Source organism: Anopheles maculipalpis, chromosome X, assembly GCF_943734695.1.
Source record: "Anopheles maculipalpis chromosome X, idAnoMacuDA_375_x, whole genome shotgun sequence".
In the NCBI taxonomy this organism is placed as follows: Eukaryota; Metazoa; Arthropoda; class Insecta; order Diptera; family Culicidae; genus Anopheles; species Anopheles maculipalpis.
Window position 1 is genome coordinate 1,427,415 of NC_064870.1, and position 26,099 is coordinate 1,453,513.

The 26,099-nt window shown below is 45.1% G+C and overlaps 5 protein-coding genes across 5 annotated transcripts in view; 3 read left to right on the top strand and 2 right to left on the bottom strand.

Moving 5' to 3' along the window:
• Window positions 1-4,944, top strand: part of LOC126557460 (pituitary homeobox homolog Ptx1) — a 46,766-nt gene extending 41,822 nt beyond the window's left edge. Inside the window, exon 5 of the mRNA XM_050213251.1 lies at window positions 4,187-4,944. Within this exon, the coding sequence (XP_050069208.1) occupies window positions 4,187-4,789 (603 nt within the window). The 3' untranslated portion in view covers window positions 4,790-4,944. The remainder of the gene's footprint in view (window positions 1-4,186) is intronic.
• The window catches only part of LOC126568277 (armadillo segment polarity protein), a 369,973-nt gene that overhangs the window by 340,737 nt on the left and 3,137 nt on the right, over window positions 1-26,099 (bottom strand). The gene's annotated exons all lie outside the window — the stretch shown is intronic.
• Window positions 4,856-5,365, top strand: LOC126568764 (uncharacterized transmembrane protein DDB_G0281039-like). Its single transcript, XM_050225416.1, has one exon. The coding sequence runs from the start codon at window positions 4,856-4,858 to the stop codon at window positions 5,363-5,365; it is 510 nt and encodes a 169-aa protein (XP_050081373.1).
• On the bottom strand, window positions 14,138-15,640 carry LOC126555954 (uncharacterized). Its single transcript, XM_050211133.1, has 4 exons — window positions 15,485-15,640; window positions 15,277-15,410; window positions 15,076-15,199; window positions 14,138-14,998 (listed from the first exon to the last, which is right to left on the bottom strand). The coding sequence occupies exons 1-4, from the start codon at window positions 15,638-15,640 to the stop codon at window positions 14,138-14,140; spliced, it is 1,275 nt and encodes a 424-aa protein (XP_050067090.1).
• Window positions 21,306-25,963, top strand: LOC126557048 (cytochrome P450 4c3-like). Its single transcript, XM_050212694.1, has 5 exons — window positions 21,306-21,534; window positions 23,336-23,451; window positions 24,539-24,818; window positions 24,898-24,967; window positions 25,044-25,963. The coding sequence occupies exons 1-5, from the start codon at window positions 21,306-21,308 to the stop codon at window positions 25,957-25,959; spliced, it is 1,611 nt and encodes a 536-aa protein (XP_050068651.1). The 3' UTR covers window positions 25,960-25,963.

Below are 26,099 nucleotides of genomic sequence, written 5' to 3' on the forward strand. Positions count from 1 at the left end.
GTTTGAGCATGTACTTGGTGTGTCTTTTTGTTTGAACGATTCCACAGTGAAAAGTATGCGCGTGTGTGTGTTTGTACGCACGCGAAAAACCCGTAAGGAAATAAAACGCATCCAATTTTCCACCATTTTTCCCGCGACCGCAGCGAAGGAACTTCCCCTCATTCATTATTTTTCTTTTACACACGCCCCGCGAAGGTGGCTTAAGGAGCAAACTAAACTATATCGGGTGGCCGCCGCATGTGTCGACGAGAAGAAAGAGCAGAGGAAGCAATAAAAAAAAACGAAGAAACACGGGAAAACGGCCGTACAGAACGCACGATTTCACGCAGCGAGACACCCAGAGCTCTGAGGTAACGAAATCGTTAATCATGACCGAGGATTACGCTTATAATCCGTTCGGCAAACAAAAAAACCCACCCCACGCTTCTCCGTCTCAGCGTGCCCCCTTTTGCATGGGTGCGCCGGAAAAATGGTCACGACACGTGCGGTTAAATAGGCGCAACTAAAAGCGCATCCTCTTCGGTCGAAGGTTGATTTACTTTTTGGCGGTGCATGAAAGTCGATTAAAGTTAACGAGAGTTTAATCTCGCGCGCATACCAACACAACAACGCACCATCATCGGCAGCAGCCATCATCATCAACCGATGCTGTGCATGCCGTGGGGCCGTGTAATGGTTGGAAAAGCGAAGAATTCTCGCACCCTCTCCCCATACAACACCGTCCTTCTTCCCGATACCTGCTGTGTGATTTGTGTGTTTTAGAATCTGTTTCGGTTGTGCCGGTAGTCTTTTGTTTTTGCTTAGCCATTTCTGTGACTTGCTGCCTTGGCGAGCGCGAAAGCGAGGACAGAATCGCCGAACAGAAGAGCCATCATTTTTTCATGAACTTATCCACCCGTTGGTGAGGTGGTGGTGCAGTTAACTCTTTTATGGTTTGCTGTGTGGCTCGTGACAATCTTGAATCGGAAAAAAATGAACGTTTTTCCGCTCCCCGGAAGCTTGTTTAGATCAAGCTTTATGAGTTTGCTTTGAGTACGGTGATGGGGTTGATGATTTCTTTAATGTGCGTGCGTCAAAGATTCTATGGCACTTTAAGGTTTTATGTTAGAGGAAAATGTGGGCAAGTGCGACTGACTTTTACCACTTTTTGTTGTTGCTTGAAGGAATTCTAATCAAGGCAGAATGTGCTATAATTTAAAGATCTCATTGGTAGTTATGTCTCATTAGAAGGGCAGCTTGGAGCGTTTTGTTAGTTGGGCGATGAAACGCTTCGACTATAAAGGTAGAAACTTAGTATATCATTAGTTTGTTTTCACAACTTTGATCCTTTTAATAGCTTAGTTTTGTTCCACAAAATTTGAGGATGAGTGAAGCATTTAGAGAGATTTTTTTTGGTACTTCACTTCATCCCTTGGAGCTAGGCTCTAGCTATCGTTTAGGTTTAAAGAGGATTTCCCCTGACAACGTCAATTAAACCTTATAATATATTGGTTGTCTAAATGTGGCCCGATGGTGTAGGCGACAGCGGCACCGATCTTCGAACGGCAGGACACCCAGGGTTCAAATCCCATTCGGATCGCGTCCCCTCGAAGTGAAAACTGTTACTATCCAACCACGTGATATGGGCGAGTCTAGTAAGCCTTCTGATGACCGGTGTGGCCTTAGAGGTCGTTAAGCCAAGAAAAAGAAGAAGATATTGGGGTTGCCTGACATTTAGCTTGCAGGTATTTTAATGAAGGATATTGGTACATTTGTACCACCGCTATCCCATGGGTAGAGTCGACAGTGGCGTCGATCTTCACACGGGAATGATCGATGCTCATATCCACTTCGGATCGTACCTCCGTAGAGTGAGGACTCGATAGCCGGCGTGACCTAGTAGGTCGCTACTAGGAGCTCCTTTGTACTAGAAGAGCTTGTACTTAAACTTCAAAAAAAAAAAAATAGTACTGTGGCAAAAGTATTGCAACTCAATTGAGCTGTCGAATCTGGAGAATCTATTTCAGTTTTAAAATTTCGTAAAAGGTATCTCATAGGTAAAGGCGTTAACACAGCACTATTTGGGGGGAATTGAATTTTGTCCGGTCTCGTCATCCAACCATAAATTTCATAAATGGCAGCCTTAGGAGCTCTGGAGGCTCTCTAAGATCTCAAAAGTTCCTAGAGATCTTCCTCTAGGAAGATCTAAGAAGATTTTTAATCTGTTCTCATATCACGATCTTTGATTGTTGCTCAGAATGTTTGACAGATAAGATTTGGCTTAAAGTTTAAGAATTCCCACAAAAATTACTAAGATATATAAGTGGACAACTATCAATGCTTCAATCGTGAAACTAATTGAACTAACAAAGAACCGGTGTCTAGCACACCCACTCAGCACGAAGAAAAAGTACATTTAATTGTCTGTCGAGCAGGGAAAGACTTTAAAGAAAACGAAACCGAACTTTCCACAACCTTACCAACCAACTTCACAAACATTAATAAATATGAAAAACCAAAAGAGTGTGTTTCGAGTTATTTTCCATAATAATAAATAAATCTACTAATAGAAACAAATCCCCTTATATTTATCTATCCGGTGTACCCAGGCGTAACACGCACACGCATACGACGCCTGGTGATGCTGGGCCCCCGGTGCTGCCGCGGGCACACAAAAACGTACGGAATAGTTGGTATTGAGCGACAGTAAAATAGGTATTTCCAGGGATTATGTTAACCGAACGTAGAGGATTTCATTGCAGATGGCTTTCGGCATACGTACGTCCGTACGTACGGTACTGTACGCTGGCAGAGAGACAGAGAGAGTGCCGGATGTGTCGCGGTGACAGCCCACAAGCGCTTTTTCCACAACACCGTCGGACGCTTTCGGGCGCTTTTCCTGCCTCATCGCCATCCGCTAAAATCCCCTTGCTTCTGAGTGAAGAACAACGGATAACGGTGGTAGCTTTGGGTAGGCTTTTCACATATGCTCCTGTATGATGCATAAATTTCAGCGGCGAAATGACGACGAGGATGAGAACACAAGAACGTTGCTCCGTTTCTAATCATACCCGTTTCGATGAACGAGAGGAGTGAGAGAGAGAGAGAGAGGAGGAAACAAGGGGATCACAAATCGGGTAGTGGGCACCGGGCATGATTGCATTGTCGTCAGAAATCGCACATTTCCATATTGCCCCCCCCCCCCCCTCCCCCCACCTCCTTCGAACGCACGCAAAACGTAGTACGCATATTAAAGGCAGTCCCTCCCGGTCACCAGAACGCTGTTCGGCGCTCAAGAAGGCCAGGGGAGAGGGTGGAGTTTTGGCGCACACGAAACCCGCCGGAAGCGCGTTACATTACGCTGCCGGCCGCTTGTTGTTGTGGATTTGTAAATTTATTCGATTGACTGCTACGAATGGGTATTGGTTAGGTTAAATGAAAGATATATAGTGCTGAAAGCCTCCACGCACTGCCACACGCGCGGAGGAGTCTGTAACGCGGCGAGGATTTTGTACGGACGCATCCACGCGCTTGTACCAGGCCGCATATGTAGGCGCGCTCCGGGCATCTTAGACAAGTGTGTGTGTTTGCGTACCCGAGCTGCAGAGAGATATCTGCAGATTAGTTCGCTCTATTTCAACACCACCGTTGTACGTGGGCTTTTGGATTTGAAGAATGTGCTATGGTTGCTCGATTGGGAACGATAGAGAGTTTCGAACCTCGCGAATCTAGGTTGGATCGATGCTTTAAAGCGTCTTTCAAGTATATCACTTTAAAGCTCTATATTCTATGAGCTACTATGTCTAAGAGCTTCAAAAATGGTAGCGATATAGAAGGAGCGGCTCGGTGATGTAGGCGACAGCGGCGCCGGTCTTCAAACGGCAGGAACCAGGGTTCAAATTCCATCTACGTGGTATCGGAGACTCCCGTAAAAGCCATTCGATGGCCGGCGTGACCTAGTAGAAGGTCGTCCAAAGAAGTCCAAAAAGAAGAAGATAAAGAAGGGCATTTGTTGTGGGGTCCTCAAGGTCATCCAGTCCCCTTTCTCAGGTTAAGGGGCAAGATGAAGTAATGCTCTACTTTCACCGATCGTAATAATGAGCTCCAGCAGGGATGGCCCCGTCACGAGAATGCCTCCAAAACAACTAGAGCTTGATCGTTAGACTGCCATGGATACTTAACTTCTTCTCATTCATTCCGTTCTCAGGTATGGTTCAAAAACCGGCGAGCTAAATGGCGCAAGCGGGAACGGAACCAGATGAACGCGATTGCCGCGGCCGACTTCAAGAACGGCTTCGGGCCCCAGTTTGTGCAACCGTTCGCCGACACCGACACGCTGTACTCGTCCTACACGTACAACAACTGGGCGAAGGTGCCGTCCCCGCTCGGTGCCAAAACGTTCCCGTGGACGGTGAACCCGCTCGGTACATCGATCGTGTCGACCAACCATCACCAGAACTCGATCAACTGCTTCAACACGTCCGCATCGTCGGTGGCGGCTGGTATGGCCGGCACCGGCACGATGCTGCCGGCGAGCATGGGTACCGGGCTGACCGGTACATCCGGTGCGACCGGCGTATCGCCGACACCGTGCCCCTACACGACACCTACCAATCCGTACATGTATCATCATCGCGCCGCGGCCGAACCGTGCACCGCCATGAGCTCCAGCATCGCGACGCTCCGGTTGAAGGCGAAGCAGCACACGTCCGGTTTCTCTAGTCCCTATTCCGCGTCGTCGCCCGTGTCCCGCTCGAACTCGGCCGGCCTGTCCGCCTGCCAGTACGCGGGCGTCACGGATACGGTCTGAAACGCGGCCAGCGCGAACAACAACCCGTTCGGCACACTACTCCTGTTTGTGTCGCAACCGTCACCAATGCCACCACCGTCGCCCCCGCTATCCCTGACGGCGGTAACACCGCAGGCAGCCACCGACGGTTCAGGTGATAGCTCCCCAATCGCGCACCCCCATAACCATCATCATCTTCATCAGCATCAGCAACATCATCATCTGTCCCATCAGTCGCTGGCTGCGTCACCAATTTTCTCGCATCCAAGAGCGGCGAGACAGCAACAGTATCCAGAACAGCTATATCCGCACCATCAATACCATCGCCATCAGTATCCAACTCATCAGCAGCATCAGCTCCAGCAGTCACAACACCAGCAACAACAGCAACAGCAGCAACAACAGCAGTACCATCAGCAGCTAGCCTTCTCAACCTCCTTCACCTCGGTCACACCGCCGGACCTGGAGCTGGCCGGGGACGTCGTACTGCACGGCGGTTCGAACGCTACCTCACCTACATCTGCCGCCATGACGGCACTGTTCGTCGTCAAGGGACAACTGGCGGCGCACGAGTACGGCACAGTGGGACGGGGATGATAACGGACGAAGAACAAGGATCAGCCGCATTGCAAAGAGGTAAAGAAGAAAAAGAAGGTCTGCTACATCCTACCGACTACTCACGATACACGGTGTGTCTGTGCGATGTAGAAATAGACACAGATAAAGGTGAGATATAACTAAACAGCGATGAAGAGTGAATCAAGGCGAGGAAATGAGAAGAAACTAGTAGCTACACACAATATAGACAACAAAATTACACATATAAGCATCAAAGGAAGCAGAGACCCTTTTTTTTTTGTTTCGTTTGCATTTGACACACTAACTTCGGCAAGAGAAAGGAAGTAGAATCCACATATTTGCGTCAACCACCATCTGACGTCCAGCAGAGCTTCCAGATTAGAACAGTTTGCCGTCAACTTGTGGGGTTGTGTGCGTGTGCAAATTAGTGAACTCCTGTCATTTCTAAGAATTATCCCTAGTTATCAGCAGGTTCCAAATTTGTTTCCGCTAGCTCCAGTGCCACATGTTCCATTTCCTTGCCTAATTAGTGTACGGTGGATGTATGTGTGTGTGTGAATGTGTATAGTAATCATGTAGATCTTGATTATACACGAGTCGCGTTTCGACATCAACACTTGTTATCCTCTTTAACGGCCCATATCAGCATCGTTTGGATTAATAAGCAGAGCACAGGTTAACGCTAGCTAGGCACGAGTTCAATCAACTTTCCTGCCAGGTTGAGGCACCTCTGGTGGAGGCACATGCAGCCGGGGCCACACACGACCGAAACAGATCGAAACGAAACATCAAATTTGACAGTAAATAACGTTCTTCCCTGGTTGTGGTGCAAAACAATTAATTATTTTTCGATTTCTTTAATTTATGAGCCACATTGCTGTACGTTATGGAGAATTTTTTTAAAGGTCTGATTGTTGCGGTCAAGCCCGCAAGAACAGCGAAACAAAGCGAAACAGTCAAAGAAGCGTTACGAAGCGTTACACTTTGATGTTTCGTTTCGGTTTGTTTATTTTTTACTTTTTGAGTAGTAACTTGAGTAACGCTTGTTTACAGATGACATAAGCGCCAGCAAACAGATGTCAAAAGTAATGCGTTACCGCTTAACGACAACAAATTACTACTTAATGATATGTCATGAGCTGGTTCACTGCTAGCTGAATGGGACTGTGTATGGGATGTTGCCCGTAGATGTCTGTCACTAAATGCCAAATGCTAAAAAATGTCAAATTCTGTCAAAAGATTCCAACACATTTTTACATCTTGCACGAGCTGGGGAAAAGTAGATCGTTTTCCGTTTTCCTCATTGGTATTGTGATAATGCGACGCATTGATTGTAAACTGAATTTCCGACTTTTTTTGCAATCAAATCGAGGGCGCAAAGAGTAAAACTAACACAACCACAGAAATGAACACAGTAAGAAGAAAAGTTAAGATTTTTGGCCGATTCGGTAAATGATATCAAATAGAATAATAATACTAATACGAATACTAATAACAGTTGCAAGAAGGGGTTAGAAAAACAGGGTAAGGCGGTTTCAATCGCAGAGCGGTTTCCTTCGAAAATGATCAAAGCGGGCGCGCTTGATGGGTTTGTTGATTTATTTATTTTCATTTTTACCCCGCTCCTTCAACCACCCTTTCGGTTATGCTTCCAGCACAATCGGCATACACACACATATACACATAGTACGCAACCACCCTACCCTCCTGTCCTGTACGCTCTGGAAATCGGGAAAGTGACATCAAAAGATTGCAACACAGGCGCACGTGAGTAGTTACCGACAGAAGCCAATTTCACTCCCCTCCCAGGTAAACCACCCCCTCCCAAATCCCCTCCCCCACACAAGCACACACACACCACCCATTGCTCACCCCTTTTGGGCCCCTTGTTATCGGTCTTATCACACCGAAAAGGGGATTAGTAATTTCGGTATCAAAAGTTAATATTCCCATCGGACAAACGGGTGCGGCAGTTTGCGAGGCAGTGCGCAAGTGGGAAGGGGAGGGGGAAACGAACGCCATAGCCACCGGGCGGCACTAGCCACAAAGCGCCAAATCCTTCGCCGGAGCCGTTAGCTGTCGGCTGTCGGCTTGTTTCAAGAAAGCCCCTATTCGATCATTTCACTTCACCTGCCTGCCATGTCTGCTGCACCATCCCACGCGTGTTTCCATTCATCCCCCTCCCCCCCCCCCTACCCTCACCTCCTGCCCGCTCACCCCACGAAACGGCGTGAAAGATGACGGTGCAGATAAGACGCACGAGTTAATTAATTAAAACCGCTCCACAACAATCGAACCGTGGCGCAGGCGGCACCGGGCACCGAACGCTAACGTCCAAAAATCATCAACTACACATTGATCTCTATTTTCGACATTCGAAACTAAGGCAGTGTTCTCTACGACTGACGACTGGCCACACGGTTGGACGGATTTCTGTTTTTGTGTATTTCCCTTTTTTCATTTGTGCAAAATGTAAACACACTGCTAAACGGTGTCTCAAGTAGGCCGTGCCAAAACACACACACACAGAGAGAGAGCGAGAGCAACAACAAAAATACTCGGCCGACACAAATTGCTGGTACAAAATTCATTGGGTACCGAGCCGCCCATGTAGGAGCTTTAAAATGCGCTCGAAGCTGTGATACTTCATCTCGGCAAAATAATGAAAAAAAAAACAAAGCAAACAAACATACAGAAACAATACTCTTCTTTTCGAAGAGAATCACAAGAATTTATCTTTTTTTTTGTAAACAAAATAAATTAATATCTTAAAAGTGTCGTATCACTAACGACATTTCGAATTATCGAAAACACCATCATAATTATTACACAAACACAAATTCACAAATACATATACACATACACGGAAAAAAAAACATAAAAAAGCTCGTTTTACATATACTATATTACGCAACAAGTAATGGGGAAGAGTATTCGTACGAGAAAAAAAAAAGCAAAACCCAAATGAAAAAGCGTTGTTCTCCAGTACTCGCCATCATCTACCGAAACATTAACGGTGGCAGTGGACGGGGAGTGTCGTGGATACAGATTAATGAAAAACAATAACTTAAATAATACACACACACATAAAAAGTATGATCTTCAACAGCAACACCAACACATACACACACATACACACAAAAAAAATTCTACAATACAAATTATTATAATTACTGCAGTACATTTAATGGTAATACTAATAATAATATAAAATGCTTTTAATCATATCCTGAAGAAGAAAAATGGCGGAACATACCGATTGCAAAGATGATTCGCACGAACACTACATATAGATGAGTGCGACAAGAAAATGAAGCAAAAAAAAAAAGAAAAGCAAAAAGAGAAAAACAAATTAAAAATGGAAGGCTAGCAGTGTTATTTAAAAATAAATCGGTCATTTGTTCAATTTTTATTTTCTTCTTCTTCTCACGCATACTCATACTTCGTGTATGGTGTTTGAAAGATTTGCGACATCGAGATGATACGATCGGCAATCGCCCCAATTATTATGTTTTGGTGCTCCAAGTTTCACGAAAAAAAATCGGCTAAATGTTTCCCCAACATTTACTTAGACCACCGTCTAAGGAGAAAGCGAATGCTGTATCTGCGCATCTACGTTTTAGTTGTGTACATACGGTAACAGAAGAATTGCGCAGATATCGCTTACGTACGAATTACTTCACACCGTTTTGGTTTTGTCTTTTTGTTTTCCGAATAATAAATGAAAAAGGGAAAACAATTTATAATTAAAATGTCTGGTAAAAGCAAAACAAAAAGGTGCCCTATATATAAATGTGCAATACACTCGCAAAACAAAATTCCCAATTCGGTGCCCTACCCCCTCCCCATCGCTCTTCGTTTGTAAACAATGGTACTACTTAAGAGATAAACAAACAAGACGACTCGTCGAAGAGCTTTTCGACACGCTGCGTAGCCGCAGCGCGCAGTGGTTTAGCACCTCTTTTTTTTGGTTTTGGTTTTTCGTTCTGTGTATAGGTATATGTAGCGAGGCACAGCGGGGTGTGATTGCTGTACGGGGCGCGGCAGTTTGGAAGGTGTAAATTTTGAGAAGTAAAGGAAAGCTAAAACCGAGATACAAAATGGTTAGAAAATTATGCTCAAACTATAGTGCAACTACCGAACTCGTACATAGATTAAGGCTTCAACAAAGGCAGATCGCTGTACGATAATCACATTTCGTTGTCACGATCTCAACCCCGGCCAACCTCTGCCGAGAAGCTTCACTACTCATCAAAGCCCGCAGCAACACGCACGCCAGCCAACACACACATTTTCAACCGCTGTGTTTGTGTGTGCTGAATGTGGCTTGATTTAATTTCCATATAAAAATGCAGTCTTTAAACATAAACAAATACAAAACAAAAAAAGGTAATTCTCACTACAAACATCTTCGATTGAGAAGAAGAAATCGACTCTAGTGTACATGTTACGAGCGGTTATGAAACTAAACCGTACATCTCCGTATAGTAAAAATCTAAGCAGAGAAGAAGATTTAAAAAAAAAACGATAAAAAGAGTTTAACGAGTACGGAAAGCGGTGAAAGACAAATAAAGACAGTGGAACCAAAAAACTAATAATAAAAACCAAAATAAAAACACAGGATACGAAAAATCCCTCTGTGCGTGCGTGCGTGACAAGGAGAGAAGAAGAAAAAAGCTTAAAGAGATAGAAAAAGTGGTCAATAACAGGGAAAAAACAAAAAAAAAAACAAACAAACAAACAAAACTATGAAAACAAATACATTTGACAAAGAATGTTTTCTAATGTGAGCGAAACTTTGAAGGTTGAACGCGGTGAAACACCTTCTATTCGCCCCGAAAAAGGGTTATGGTAGAAACGGTTCGGAGGGCGTGTGTGTGTGTGTGCTGCTGTAGTAGTGTAATAATGAGCTGTACAACACTGGATGCACTGGCTTAGATGCAATTGGAACAACAACAAGAACACAAAAATCCATTCTTAATATTAGTACTTTGTAATTTTAGCAATTAAAACAAATATATCAACATATTATTTGAACCCCTGTTTGATGTCTTTGCTACTTCGTTCCACATAAAGCTAAAGCACCGCATATCTCAAGCGAGGGCCACACGCTCGCAACTGCACCGCACGGTCTCCTCGCCGGGTGTTCGTGAACATAATGCCTTTAGCCAGCTTACGATTGCGAATTGCGTGCGAGTGCGAGATGTTTAGAAACGTTTCCATTTGTGGTCGCGCTCCCAGCTAAAACGATGGGCCCGACCAGGTTCGGCCGATAAATATGGTAAAACGTGGTTTGTTTATTTTGGTCTCTTTAATTTATTCGATGCGTGTGTCTTGGGGCAGGGCTGACGTTTAGCTCCTGGGCAGGGCTGACCATTTAGACTATCGAATGGCTTCGTAAAGCTCTGCTTCTTCCCCACCCTCTCCCCCGGCCGGTCCAGTCGTGTCTACAACAGGCCCGTGAAGCTCGGTTTAAATTAACGCACAGTAAAACATGTATAGAAATATTGCAAACCTACATTTAAAAATAATAAAACCATTTTCACTGAAATTTCTTTCACTTGTTTGTTTTTCCTGTTCGGTTTCGCCTTCAAATTGACTTCTTTTTATTTATTTTACGCGTACAGGTTTGCTTCTTGATTATTTTCTTATTGACTGTGTCTTCACTTTCATCTTAAATAAACTATTACTCTATTGTTTTTCCCCCATTTTGTTTTTTTTCTTGTAAATAAAAATGTATATCACAAATTAAAGCTCAACTTTTTGTACTTTTATTCCCAACCGATCATTTTCTTACCTAGGCAAAACCAAAAGTAATTCCCTTTTTTCGATGTTTTCTGTTTGCCCCTTCGTCATATAAATGCAAAAGTGGTTTGAGTGTAAAACGCATTCCGCAGCAGCGTATCAATCAGACACACCCACAAACAAATTGGGTCAGAAATGCAGACGGCAAGAGCATCACTGCGACCCGAATATTGTATTTTTTGTGATTTTGAATAGCACGAGCTTTGAAACATGTTTAAAATTTGTGTGAGAAAGACCTTAAATATCTTTCCAATATAGCAAGAATACGGCAACGTGTGTGTGAGTGTGGGTGTGTGGGTGGTTTGTTTATGCAATGAGCGCGCGACAAGCGGGAACGACAGCTAGAGATAATGACCCCACCATAAGAATATTTAATTTAAAATTATAATGAAATAAAGAACAATACAGATTGCGGGACTCTACAAGACAACAATTTTCTAGTTTTCCAACACACATTCGCATGTAAGTATGGCATGAAATAAAACACTATTCCGGATGCGAAACTGCACCACTAAATCTTAAATTCGGTTGCATCGGGATAGGGCAACCATAGTTCTATGTACTAGACGATTGAAAAATAAAAGATTTAACAGAAGTAAATGAATAACTTACAAAACATGCTCAAATAGAAGAAAACAAAACAAAAATTATTTGAAAGTAAATCGCGGTTAGGTGGAAGTGGTGTAAAATATGAGATTAATAAAAAACAACTTCAGGTGAATAAAAAAAAAAGGACTAAAGAAAACAAAAGAAACATGGTAAATTAAAGAGAAAAAAACAAGAAAAATACGAATTAGAAAACAAGGAAAAAGGAAATGAAAATTACAATGAAAAACATACTTTTCTTCTATTTTTTCTAATAGCTCAATAAGCAAGCATGTGAGGTGTGGTAAAAAAAATACGATGAAAACTCTAAACGTTACACAAAAAAAACATTGTAAATTAATGAGTATTATTAGTTTCGGCGTTAATGCAAGCAAAGAAGAAGAACAAAAACACACAAAAAAAGGTTAAATCTCGCTCTAACACACACAAAAACACATGTACACATATCTATCCGATTTTCAGCAGGTTCGCAATGATGAAGGTATTAGAATAACGAAAAGAGCGAGAAATTATAAAGCAAAGGCACATGAAGATATGAAAACTCAACAAAGAACAGGAACAAGAAACACACAAACACATTCTTTATTTCTCTTACATTAGAAAATTATCCATTTTCTACGTATGAGTAACGAAACAAGACAACAACAAAAAGAAAACACTTATGGATAATAAAGTCGAACAATATAAAACTACAAAATAAACTATTTAATTGACTTTTTATTTTAATTTTACTCTTAAGAAATATTTCTTTTTTGAACTACTGAGGATCTCGCTAATCTGGGTCCTTTCTCGTGGTGTAATTCCCGGCAACCAGAAGGAAGAGACACACTGGCCAAAACAGGCGTCCAAGAAGTCGCCTTTTACGACCGACCTATCACGCCCAGGAGTTCCTTAGTTTTCCACAACAACTTTTCCTGCCTTGCTGGCAGTGCATCCACGATGTGAAACAGTTTTATTGTGACTATGCACACGTTGAGGGGGTTTGAAGATGCCTAAAAGTGCGACTTCTTCTTGGCTTAATGACCTTCTAAGGTCACGCAAGTCACGCCGACCAACGAGAGGCTTACTAGACTTGTTTCTAGTTTTTTGACTGTATCATCAGGCCAACATTCAATGTAATTTTACGAGGGCATCGAGAGATTTATCTGTAATGTTTTTTTCGTTTATTTAAAGAGACTTTGAGTCTCTGAGACTACATTCTACGCTTTTTTTAGCTCTATCTAGCTCTCTCTAGACCGTACCTTAGTCTACAAATGGTTTTAAGAAGCATAATTCTGTACATTGAGTCATTTAAGTCTTAACAGAGCAGGACTGATAGTATTATTCGAGCATTTAAGGGAACAAATTAATTTCCTAAGGGTCTAAAAAGGGTTACATCTAATTTTAGCTACATTTTATCGAATATTATAAATCCTAAGCACGTTCTTGGGCTGTAAATTTTTGAAATGTTTCATTCACACACAAAAAACGTCACGATTAGCAGCACTGTGAGTAGTTCTTCTCACTGTCATACGCACTGTTACGTATGCAACCAAAGCTTGCGCCTAAACGTATGCAATCCCGCAAGCACGGTGAAATATACCACAACGCGCGACGAATGTTTGTGCATATTTTGCATCAGAAGGCAAGGGATTTATAATATCGTTTATAATATTTTTTTTTCCTTGCGTGTGTTACAATCATTCTTCGTGCGCTTGTATACAAATAAAATCAACTATTTCCACACATGAAAATAATAATAATGATGTGCTTCAATTTGAAATAATAATGCAATTGATAGGCGCCTCATGGTCAAATCAGCGCGCAAAGCAATCTCTCGAAATCTCTTAATATAATTTATTTGTGTTTATTCGCCACATTTCGATTGCTTCACTGGTTGGCAAAAAGAAACCCCTTTTAACAGACACACACGCGCATCGCGCGGTTGCACGTGTTATTTTATCGGTCGTGAAACATGTTTCTGCGCTGTTTTATTTATGTAATAATAGAGACGATAATGTTAAACTTGAATTCAGGCACAAAATCATAAAATTCGCATCAAAAATAACCACCATTTCCCTTGTTATAACAATCCCTTCCCTACCCCGGCGTCGTGGTATTGTATGTGCGCTATAAAATAAAGGAAATGCAGGAAATACGGGCATTCGATTATTTTGTTCGGTTTCGCGTGTTTTTTTTTTTTTTTTGGTAATAAATATGAGATGAATATTTGTCTCACGAATATTTATAGTTTTCGGCGACAAAGCCAGGTTTGGATAAGCGAAATAGTGTTTCCGTTAGCTGACGCCTAAATTGCGGCCAAATCTTTGGATAAACGTCAACCTAAACCCTCATTACGTGGGCGCTGATTGGGTTATTTTTATGATTTTTTTCCCCCTACTAAGAAGGGCGAGCTGGGCAAGCCTTCATATCACTTGCACCACCCCACTCCCCGAGAAGGATTCTAGCGTAATTGTAAGCTAACGCATCCGAGCGTCCCCAGGTCCCATTAGCCATCAGCTTGTGCCAGTAGCGATTGATGTGGTACGGGTAGACGATGCGCAAATGACACAGCAGCCCCAAGCTGGCAGTGTACAGCAGTATCGAAACAGGCACCTTCTTGTCCAGCCAGCGTACTGCACCGCACTTGGCGAACCGTTCCGCACGCATATACACGATCCAGCACAGCTCTACCAGCTCCGTGATTGAGAAAGTAAACAGCAAATAGTTCGGAAAGCAATAGTAAGCCAACCCGGCGCAAAGGCCTCCGATCGAGCTGCGAACGGTGGGCGAAGGACGCCAACCGATTTTCGGCAATTTTCGCATTGCCAGCCCACAGTTGACGACTTCATAGATGGTTTTGTAGCACGTGATGAACCCAAACAGACCGAAATCGAACCGCGCTAGCAGCAGTCGCCCAAGCGCTAGCGGATCGGTAAACAGCATTGGCATGCGGGGAAGAAAGTTCTTTACCAAGCCGATCGCCAATCCGAGGTACACCGAACGCATCATCGCGGTGAGGATGTGCTGCTGACAGGTGGTGGGCGGATGGTGAGCCCTTCCGTCCGGCGCGACATGTCCCCCGGCACAGTTAGCGTCCGGATAGGTGCGGGCGAACCAGAACCGGTCCAGCTGCAAGCACTGCCGGGCCGCCATGATGCCGGCACTGAGCGCAGCGAAGGTCGCTGTTGCGCACGTGCGGGAGGACCGAAGGTAAGCAACCAGCGGACTGCGGGCACGTCTTATAAGAAATTCTATGTACTGGCAAGTGGTAAGAACCCAGGATAAAGCTGTGATAGAATGGTCACTGCAGTTCACGATGCTAGTGCGTTACCTACCATGTTGAACAAACCGACGCCCTGAGCACGAACGATGTGGCGCGGCAGATAGTGCGCTGTCAAACCACCCGCTAGCGAAGGTATCAGCACAAACCAGGCCGGAGGAAAGCGATCCATACACTTGCTGTACAACGGGGAAGGGGAGGTAAAGTAAAGATCTGAGACATCTGCGCTGAGCACGCAACACCAGCAGACGCTTACTAGAAGAGACAGAAGGCCAGGAAGCTGCCACCCGTCATTGGTAATCCGGCCAAGATGCAACGTGCATACTGCCGTAGAAAGTTTTGCCACACTTCAGGATCGTTCCACTGCCGCATTCGGAACAGCATCGGTGTCTACAGGAGAGAAACATCTTCAGGTTACTCGTACGCTCGATTTGGCGGAAAAAAAAATGTACTACGAAACGTACTACAACAGCTGGTAGATAGTGGCGTACGCCTCCCAGTACACCTTCCACGAAGAATGTGCACCAGGCGGCGCTACAGGTTTGTTCGGGATGCAATATATCACGGCACGTTTTGTCTGCTACTGCCTCGCGAAACTGTTTACTCAGCTGGCCGCCCATTTTGAGATTACACTTCACCGGAGGTGATTGCTGTGTCACACTTAACGCCAGCAAATCGCCAAACAAAACTACCCTCTACCAGGAAGCGCGTGCAGAAAATGGTCCGCAAAGCAGAGGTGAAACTTTCTAGAATAAATTGACTCATAAAGCTGGTCTGCGCTGCACAACTACAGGCAGGCATGCGTGTGGAAATGCATGCAATGTCAAAAATGGGAAGTTGACGAACGGGGGGGGTTCAGTGTCGCTCATTCGTAGGGAACGGGCGACGGTGAGAATTCGCGTAAACACAGTGTTTTACCTGTTTGAAGCAGATGGGCTCGAATGCACGATATTACTGAAATTATGTTTTTCAACTAACCTACCTACAACTACATGTAGCAACTAACAACTTTCGAAGCACAATCGTTGTGAGAGAATTGAGTGATATGTACCAACTTTAACGGCTATGTCCACGATCTACAGGTAGAGTAGAGGCGATAGCGACCCCGGTCTTCGCACCGCAGAACTAAGGATCAAATCCTGTTCGGACCATTCCCTCCCGGAGTAAAGGACTTGATTGACTTTTACTGCAGCTTCTATCATAAATCGTAAGGCGAGGCGGTGGACACGTGTGATCCCTAGCAGATGTCGTTCAGAGAACCAGTAACAAGAACTTCGATCTACCTACCCGTCTAACTTAAAAGTATGCCAAGGCGCTGTCCTAAATCTTGACACGACGTGATTTTGCGAGGTTCAATTCTGCTATAAAAATAAGCCGAGCTCTTCAAGATGGGACCTTATCAGAGGCTTATCATCCAAATGCCAGCAGCTGGTCACGAGAACAGTGGGAACAGTGCCAATTCAGTCCTCAATGCCCGCCTATAAGACCCTGTCCCAGATCTTTCGTCGGCAGGCTACCAAACTGCTGGGTTTGTTGGAGGCAAATCCACCACCGACCAAATCTTCACTCTTCGCCAGATCCTGCAGAAGTTCCGAGAGTGCCAGATCCGTAGTGCGTAGGCACCACCTGTTTATCGACTTCAAGGCGGCCGATACTATAGATCGAAATGAGACCGCACGAAATGTGAGATATATCGCACACTGATTCGTCCGGTGGTCCTATATGGCCACGAGTCTTGGACCATCCGACCGGAGCATCCTTGGCGGTGTGTGCGAGCATGGAGTGTGGAGGATAAGGACGAACCACGAGCTTACTGAGCTATACGGAGAACCGGACATCCTGACGGTGCCGAAGACCGACAGGATACAACGGCTGGGGCATGTTATCAGGATGCCGGACTCATTCCCTACCAAGAAGGTGCTCGTCAAGGATCGTTTCCTTTTCCTTCCTTCCAGGAGTTTCCTGGAGATATAATGTTGATCTTGGATCATCCGGTGTATGCGAGGATGCCACACTCATGCCTCGCCAAGAAGGTGCTCGTCAACGACCCACAGTTCGTTGGCTGGATCAGGTGAAGGGAGATCTGTCGGAGATCGGGTGCCTACATGGATGGGAAGTTGCAGCCAGGGATCGAGTATCCTGGAGATCTATTGTTGACCGAGCCGTGTCACGACGGACGTGCTCTTTAAAAGAGCTGGCCATGTTGGCCAGCCTTTTCAATGTTGGTGATGATGCATGTTATTATAAAAATGCATCGTGCAAAGATACAGAAAGAAACATTTATAGCAAGGTTCAAGGTTTTAGTGCTTCAAAGTTAAACAAACACGTGCCTTTACGCTTAAAGGCGAAACACGAATGCTGCTTTCACGATTTTTGAGACAACACAGCAGCATTAGCGAGCATGCATCCATTTATGTTGCTTTGAAATAATTTGCTAAATTATGCTGACTTTGCCAGTCAGCTGAATCATCTGTCCGTCTGTGTGTGGCTGCCGCGTTTCCTCTCTCCATATCCCATCGCGCAACCGGGCCAGGCCAACACGACGAGCGAGAAAAATTGAGAAGTGATGATCTTTTAATTGTGCGCCACCATAAACAACCTTGCGATTACAGATATAGTGAAATCGGTGGCGGCGAGTGAACCACCCGGTAATCTTGGGTGTTTGGTGTTGTACCCCCAAAAGCCATGGCATATTTATATTGACCTTTGCTATAATTCGTATTGGGTTGTTTCGCATTTGGCAGGCGCGCTCGTCGTTCTTAGCCCCCCCGATACATTTATACCAAACCTCGCTCCCTCCCCCCATCCTTTCCTCCACAACCGAACCAAACAGCTTAAACTAACTATTGGTCCAGCGTCTATACTACACGCACACGGGGGTATTGAGATGGCCACAAAAGCTTTTCTCAATGGAGAAGAAAAATTAATTAAAAACCAATCAATTGGAGTGGTGTTGTAGTTTGTCTCCGTAAAAATCCGTGGCGCAAAGAAAATAAGACGGAGAAAAAGAACGGGGCAACATGACGATGCGTGAAACTGAAATGGATTTGAGGCCCGTTAGTGAAGAGGCACGAGATTTATGACCGAGGGGCATGGAAAGCGACCACGCGACCACGTTCGACACTCCCGTTACGGTGCTGGTTTATTAACATTGCTTTGATGTGCGTTTTTTTTTTTCTAAGCTCGAACTGTCTCCTTTAACCCTTTGGGTAAACAAAATACGCTGTGAGTGAGAGAGAGCATAGCCAGACTAGGAATTTGTACTATGTTCACCTTGGAAGCAGTGATCGAAACGAAATTAATAGCTTCCTCTAGGTGACAGCTAACAAAATGCAGCGCTGAATGGGGTGAAGAGTGCAAAAGATTGAAAAATGTATATATTTCGAAACAGCTAGCTCAGCTAGTTTGAATTATTTGTATGATATCTCCATAATATTGTCTTCTTCTTGATTTAACGCCCTTCTATAGGGGTCACGCTACCCATCTATTGGCTTACTAGTAAGTCCTCCTTAAGAGAGAAACGATCCAGATGGGATTTGAAACCCGGTCCTGCCGTGTGAAGACCAGTGTCGTAGTCACCTTACCACCTCCACATGTGAGACAGAAAACACTTCTGATTCTTCTAGATAGATCCTCCTACCTCCTAACCCTATCTTCAATCCAATTCCACTAACATCCACAGATTTCCAACTCATAAGCAAATAGCAAACACATAGAATTATGTCGAAACGAAGGTCGAAACATTGGACGAAAATAATAATCAAAAAAATAGTTAGATTAGAACAAAAAAAAAAAGACATACAAATCGGCCATAAGTTCCAGAAATTAAATACTCATCAACGACTTTTTATTTTATTGACAGGCTTGAGCAGCTTTAATTCGAAGGAAACAGGAAAAAAAGATGTGAATAATTCAGAGATCATTCTCAAAGTATTAATTTTGTTTCAAGTAGTATGAAGCAAAATGTAAAAAGCCTGTAGTACGACAGCCAGCACGACGTTGGCGAGGTGCCCCCGCCATCCCTGGACGAAGTGCCATCAGTGCCATCAAACAGCTGAAATGCAACAAATCAGCTGGCAGCGATGATGGTCCGGAGAATTGCTATTGCTGATTGCTATGAATTGGAGTCAAGAAGAACTACCGGTACGAATGGAAACTGGGATACACCCGGTCTACAAAAGGACGACAGGATGGACTGCGTCTAACTTCCGGGTCATCACAGTCCTGAATGCTGCCTGTAAGATCCTGTCCCGAATACTTTTCTGCAGACTTGAGCCCCTTTGCTACAGATTTCGTCGGCAGCTAGATCCCTACGCACCACCTGTTCATTGACTTCAAGGCGGCCTACGATACCATAGATCGGACCGAACTATGGAACACCATGCAGCAGTACGGATTTCCTGAGAAGCTGGTACGGCTGCTAAAGCCTACTATGGACGGGGGCAGTGTAGAGTGTGAGTATCGAAACATGCCGTCGGAATCGTTCGAATCTCACAGGGGTCTGAGGCAAGAGGACGGACTATCCTGTCTACTGTTCAACATCGCTGTGGAGGGTGTACGGCGAAGCGCGGGCTTCGATTACCGGGACGCGATTTCCTTGGCTTCGCGGATGACTTGCGATTGAGGACGAGATTGAGCGCGAAAAAACTCTGGAGTTCACTCTGGAATGATCGTGTTTATGGAGCCTCTATTCGGAATATACCAGCCAATAAAAGAGTAGTTGAGCGGTATCCAAAATGTGTCAGCAGTGCCGCTATTATTTATCAAAAAAGCGTGAAAATCAACAAGGAGTATCAGTTAGAACACATTCTCCAAGGCAATTCGAAACCATACGCCATAAAGCTATTTGGAAACGACTAGCGTTTGCTTCCAACAGGATTCAGCTCTCAGCCCATAAAGGGTTCGATCGTCCAGGAGTGGGGCAAGGAGCCATTGGCCTGCTACGTGTCTCTAGAATCGAATCGGATGGACTTCAGCATATGGGGATACATACTTGGAACCTTGAGCGACGTCAAATGTTTACATTTGAACGGATTCAGGTGACAGTTGTTCAGGATATGGGACGAAAAGCCGGATGAAGATGTGCTTGCCGCCTGCAACAATTTTCAAAAGCGTCTACGGGCCGTTATCAAGTGCAGGGGTGAAAGATTTGATTAATTAACTCGATTCCGAAGAGAAATCAAATCGATTGGTTTCGATTTTATTACACAAAGTGTATCACTTGTACGATGCCACCCTGTATACTAAAACAAATAAATACAGCTATGACTGAATTAACGAGCAGAAAATGAAAACAATTCTATTATCTAAACAAACGAGCCGCATAATGCATAATTGACCGGCGTTGCAAATTGTGTCGATTTTCTTCAGTGTTCAGTGCATTTTATTTTCCGCAGGGGCTCGATTAAATTCGTCACACCTCACACCTCATTACCAACCGCGTGCGTGTGCGCGTGCGATCAAGGATGTAAACAAGTGGCAAACAATTAATTATTTGTCGATCATCTAAGCCAGCTCTCCACCATTATCAGCTCACCTTCTTCTCCCTTCGCATCTTTGCTCTGTATCAATCTCACGCGTGTGGTTTTTAATATATGTTGCCCCCAAACAGGCAATAGGTGTTTATGGGCAAACACTTCTCTCTCTCTCTCTCTCTCTCTCTCTCTCTCTCCCGCCCCCAATTTATACCCCGAACGGTTCCGTGGACCGCACACAAATCGTCACCCTTGATGCATACATGCCTGGGCAGACAAAAAAAGCCATCAGCAACCGCGTGGCATAACGCAGAAGAGCTTTGCCTGACGTTTTTACCATGGTGCCCGCCACCGTTTTCCTCGCTAGAGGTCACCGTTCGGCTATTCGTGCGTTCCAAAATTTTATAAATATGGGTCCGTCGCGTTCGTCGCGCCCAGATCGTCAACGTGCTTTGGGCCGACCACGCGCCACACCAGGACACAGACACCAGGAGGGAACAACGAACGCATCCACAATCCGGACGTGATCGTGGATCGATAAAGTGTCGCCCAGTGTAGTGAGCTTTCCGGTGTGTTTTTGTTGATCCGGAAGCTACAGACGAGTGAGATGATCGAAATAGTGCAATAGCACGTGGTGTGTGTTTAGACCGTTACGTTTGAAATTTAAAATTGCTACCACGTGAAGCCGGCGTAATAGAAGAGTGTAAACGCAAAGTGATTTTTTTTTTTTTTGGTTTCTGCCAACAACACACCAGCTCTTTTCCGGTAATTTTTGTTAAACATCGGAAAGGAAAACTCCCCCCGCTAAGGTATGGAAAATTCGTTCACTACCGATCGGTGGACGGTACGGCGCGACGCGACCGCACTCGTGACCGTGTTTTCTCCCCTGACATTGGCCATGCTGCTCATACTGGCGTTCGTGCTGCTGATCTTCAAGGCGCGCCGGGCGAAGATGGTAAAGCTGATCGACCAAATACCCGGCCCCGTTTGCATGCCGCTCGTCGGCAATGGGTTGCAAATTAACGTTGGCTGCAAAGACGGTAAGTGCGGAGCGCCAAAACACCCGCAACAATAACACGGGTTCAGCAATCAACGCCCCAAAACTTCCACGACCAGCCGATCAATCAATGCAGGAGGATGTGCCGTGCACAAACCGGCACCCATAAATGTGACTTCAGAATGAATGTCAAAACAAATCACAACGAAAGGGAAGCACAAAATTGAGAGTGAAATGATGGTTCACAGGTTTGTTACGTCACGGACGCTGACGCTAGTAGCTAGACCAGTACGGGAAACGTCACTCACGCCCGATACAGCCAATGCTAGCAAGGTGCTGCCGACCATAATCGCAGCAGGGATGTGTGTTGCTGCACGGCTTTTCGGCAGCCTTGCAATTTTGGTCGCAAACACAAAAAATCCGCCACAAACTTGTGCGCCCACTGCGCCCATGTTAATTACGCTATCGCCAGCGTTATGTCGCGCCGATCCACGCACTGATGAGCCAGCAAGCTGGCTTATCTAGCTTGAATAATGCGGTGAGCCAGCGCGTTTAGGTTACGGAACGAAATTCGGCCATCACCGTACGCTGGTTCCGTTGTGGCATTCATCCCTCCGAACGGTTTGTTTGGATGGTATCAAATTAATTTGATTCCATCATTTCATTTCCATCCTGTTTTGGGTTTGAGTGAGCGCGCACCACCAAACACTTCAGACAAAACTCGCCTAAAACGGAGATTATTATGGGCAAATGTGTCACAGCCTCGCGGCCGATCGGAGCGTTGCGTCGTCGGCTGTACCGCTGTGCAGTGTGATGAGAGCGCAGGCTTTGAATATTTCTATTTTGTTGTCTTGCTAGTCATCTCCATCGAACCTCTCGCTTTACACGACAAGCTTAGGACGCATTCAGATTACGTTGAAAATTCAAATATATTATAGATGCCAGCGCCATTTGCCCGGCACGGGAAGCTACCGGGTCCGCGAGGCAATCCGATGCGATAACGTATGCAAAACATTAAACTAGGCTATCGTGCATGAATAAAAGAAACAAATGTCGACAATATACTGAACGGTGGGAACACTGGGAGGTGCCACACTAAGTGGCACACACTGAAGTTTCCCAACCTTCTTTGCTGCTGACCATAATCACAGTATCACCTTGCACTTTTACCTGGGAACCAATTTTTGGGCGACCTTGACTTTCTTTTCGACGTAGCGAGTAATATGCTAATTTTACTGCTATTATAGTTTGCTACTAGGATGATAAAAATCACAGTACGTCTCTATTGCGTTACATAATTTGATCGAGGTTTGGAAGACTCTAGAAACACGCTGTGGCGCTTCTATTTCGAAACGCTTCGTGCTCAAACATTTCAAAATCTTTATGCGAAAGGACCAAGCAGAGCTAAGGCTAAAATACTCTCTCTAGAGACTAGAGAAAAACATCTTCTTCTTGGCTTAATGACCTTCTTACCTTCTAAAGGTTACGACCGGCCATCGAAAGGCTTTACTAGACTTCCCGATAACCAAGTAGATGGATAATCAAGCCCTCAAAAACTACTTAGGGGGGCGCCAATCCGGGATGGGATTTGAACTCCGGATCCTGCCATTCGAAAAACGGCGCCGCTGTCGCCTACACCAGCGGGCCATCCTAGAGACTAGGCACTAGCATGGGTAATTAAAGCCAAACAAGCCACAAATGGAGGCCACCAAGGCCGCTCGAGGTTATTCTACTAGAAAAGAAGAAGAATTCTTTCTTCCTATTTTTATGTCAGGAAATAGTGCACAGCAATTGCACAAAAGCAATAATCTAACTGCTCACCTTTTCCCATCACCAACTTGCAGAGCTTTTCGATCGCATCATTGCTTCCAGAAAGATGTTTGGCCGCCGTCAAGGTATCAGTCGCGTCTGGAACGGTCCCATACCGTACGTGCTAATTTCCAAAGCTTCTGCCGTCGAGGTAAGTACAGGTCAAACATTTTGCTTGCGGTGGTGGAAATCGTATGATCGAACGAACGGGCCCGAAACCGAAATCCAACAAACAGTTCCCAGAAAAGTGCGTATACTTGGAGGGCACAAAACGCACGACAAGCGCGGCAAAAATTTATTTATACAGCTAAGCATGTAGAACATCGGCCATCAAACGGCAGTAAAGGGGAACCGTAGTTGCTGACATAGGGAAAACAACACGTTTTTGAGGTAGTTGTGTTCAATTTAGAGGGTGCTCAAAAAAATGTGCCAACAACCTGAATTGAATTGGTAAAGAATTTGCAGAATCAATATTAAAACCAGTTCGCTTTGTTTTCAATAATTTTTTTTGTCGTAGATTTTTTTTAATAAATAATTATTTGGCAATTACTGACATTGAGAGACTGTCGATGTTCTCTCATTATATCTTCTTCAAGAAAAAATAGTCTCTCCGAATTTAGAAGCTTTCCGAAGCGCACTGCTTTGGGCGACATTGAACTGTTGCATGACTATGACTTGGGATCAAATCTCCGACTCTTAAGCTCTCTCAAGATGTAAACCGTTCTTTTTTTTTAAAAAAAAACGCATTTAATAACGAAACATATCAAACGAAAGTACCTGAAGCTTTGAATTTTATCTAATGTGTCTCAAACTTTAAAAATCGTTGCTTAAAAATACCTAAAAAAGCACAACAACACGAAACTCCTCTGCCATCTGCGAGCGAATAATTTTTAATCACACCTAGGCACACACGCTACGACTCCCCTGCCGCAGCAAATGCCAAGAATTACAAATCCAATTGCGGATTTCTCTATTTGTCCCACCTTGAAGGTGACTGAATCTTACCGCGCGCCAAAGAATAATCCCACCGAACCATTCTTGCCCGTGCGTGCACGTAGACTGACATTGAGAGCTTTCTCTCATTGAAGGAAATTGAAAAACAAGAATAACAGTAACGGTTCAACCTTCTGCGGCGGAAAAATGAAAAATCCACCAGCCCCGATGGAGCTTTGCATCTCGTTTCTCGGGCACGTGTTTAACGACTTGTTTGTTGCAACCCTCTCCCCCTTTTTTTGCAGCCAATACTGAGCAACCCGAAGCTGGTGGAGAAGAGCAACGATTACGAGTACATGAAGGCATGGCTGGGGAATGGGTTGCTTACCTCGCCCGGATACATCTGGCATCCGCGCCGCAAATCCTTAACACCGGCCTTTCACTTCAAGATACTGTCGGACTTTGTGACGATCTTCCAGAACCAGGCGGACGTGTTGATCGAGAAGCTGTCGGAGCACACGGTGCAGGGCGAAGCGTTCAACATTGTACCGTACGTGACGCTCTGTGCGCTGGACATTTTCTGCGGTAAGATTTTCGTGCGCTGCCAGCAGGTTCGTTGATAAATGGTGTATGATGGGGCTTTTCTTTTCCAACCTATTTCCAGAAACTGCCATGGGATGTCCTGTGTATGCGCAGAAGAACTCCAACTCGGAATACGTTCGAGCACACAAACAGTTAAGTACATCCAAACCGAAGTACGAATTTTGCATTACTAATGCAGGTTTCTATCATCATCAACCTCTTCAACAGAATTGGCAAAGTCATACGAAACCGTTTGCAAAAAATATGGCTCCATCCAGACTTTGTCTTCAAGCGCACGAAAGAGTTCCGAAAGCATCAGGAATGTCTGAAGGTGCTGCATAACTTTTCCGACCGTGTTGTGCGAGAGCGCAAGGAGGAGCTTCGCAAGCGCAAGCAACAGCTTGACCAGAACAACAACAGCAAACCATCCGATGAAGACAGCAGTACGTACGAGGATGGCATCTATCGTAAGAAACAGCTCGCCTTTTTGGACCTGCTGCTCGAGGGTTCCGGGTTGTCCGATCTAGCAATACGCGAGGAGGTGGACACATTCATCATCGGCGGCCATGACACGACGGCGGCCGCCATGGCCTGGATACTGTATCTGCTTGGTGCCGCGCCGGAGATACAGGACCGCGTCGTACAGGAGATCGACGAGGTGATGGGCAAGGATCGGGAACGGCGTCCAACGATGGCAGAGCTGAACGAGATGCGCTATCTGGAGTGCTGCATCAAGGAGGGCCTGCGTCTGTACCCGAGCATACCGGTGATCGGTCGGCGTCTGACGGAGGACGTGCGGGTCGACAACTACACCATACCGGCCGGCACCACGGCGATGATCGTGGTGTATGAGCTGCACCGCGATGCGTCCGTATTTTCCAACCCGGACAAATTCAACCCGGACAACTTCCTGCCCGAAAACTGCAACGGGCGGCATCCTTACGCTTACATACCGTTCAGTGCTGGGCCGCGTAACTGTATCGGTCAGAAGTTCGCTATATTGGAGGAAAAGTCGGTCATCTCGGCAATCTTGCGCAAGTTCCGCATCGAAGCAGTCAACCGACGAGAGGACGTACAGCTGCTGTGTGATCTGGTACTCCGACCGAAGGATGGGTTGATAGTACGGCTTCACAAACGAGACTGAACAGTGAGCGTGCTAAACAATTGTAGGCAGTACTTCTCAGTATTACTTTAAAATTCCCCCTTTGCACGCACCGACGTTTGCCGTGTGGGGCTACTAAGCTTAAGAAAATGGGGCAGAAGTACAAAACTCAGATTTTAACT

Bases quoted from the DNA above. Each gene is read 5' to 3' on its own strand.
- LOC126568764 (XM_050225416.1), top strand. From the start codon at position 4,856: ATGCCACCACCGTCGCCCCCGCTATCCCTGACGGCGGTAACACCGCAG.
- LOC126555954 (XM_050211133.1), bottom strand. From the start codon at position 15,640: ATGGGCGGCCAGCTGAGTAAACAGTTTCGCGAGGCAGTAGCAGACAAA. The intron at 15,411-15,484 runs GTACGTTTCGTA...TCTCTCCTGTAG, and splicing joins ACTATCTACCAGCTGTTGTA to ACACCGATGCTGTTCCGAAT. The intron at 15,200-15,276 runs GTAAGCGTCTGC...CCCGTTGTACAG, and splicing joins CTGGCCTTCTGTCTCTTCTA to CAAGTGTATGGATCGCTTTC.
- LOC126557048 (XM_050212694.1), top strand. From the start codon at position 21,306: ATGGAAAATTCGTTCACTACCGATCGGTGGACGGTACGGCGCGACGCG. The intron at 21,535-23,335 runs GTAAGTGCGGAG...ACCAACTTGCAG, and splicing joins TAACGTTGGCTGCAAAGACG to AGCTTTTCGATCGCATCATT. The intron at 23,452-24,538 runs GTAAGTACAGGT...CTTTTTTTGCAG, and splicing joins CCAAAGCTTCTGCCGTCGAG to CCAATACTGAGCAACCCGAA.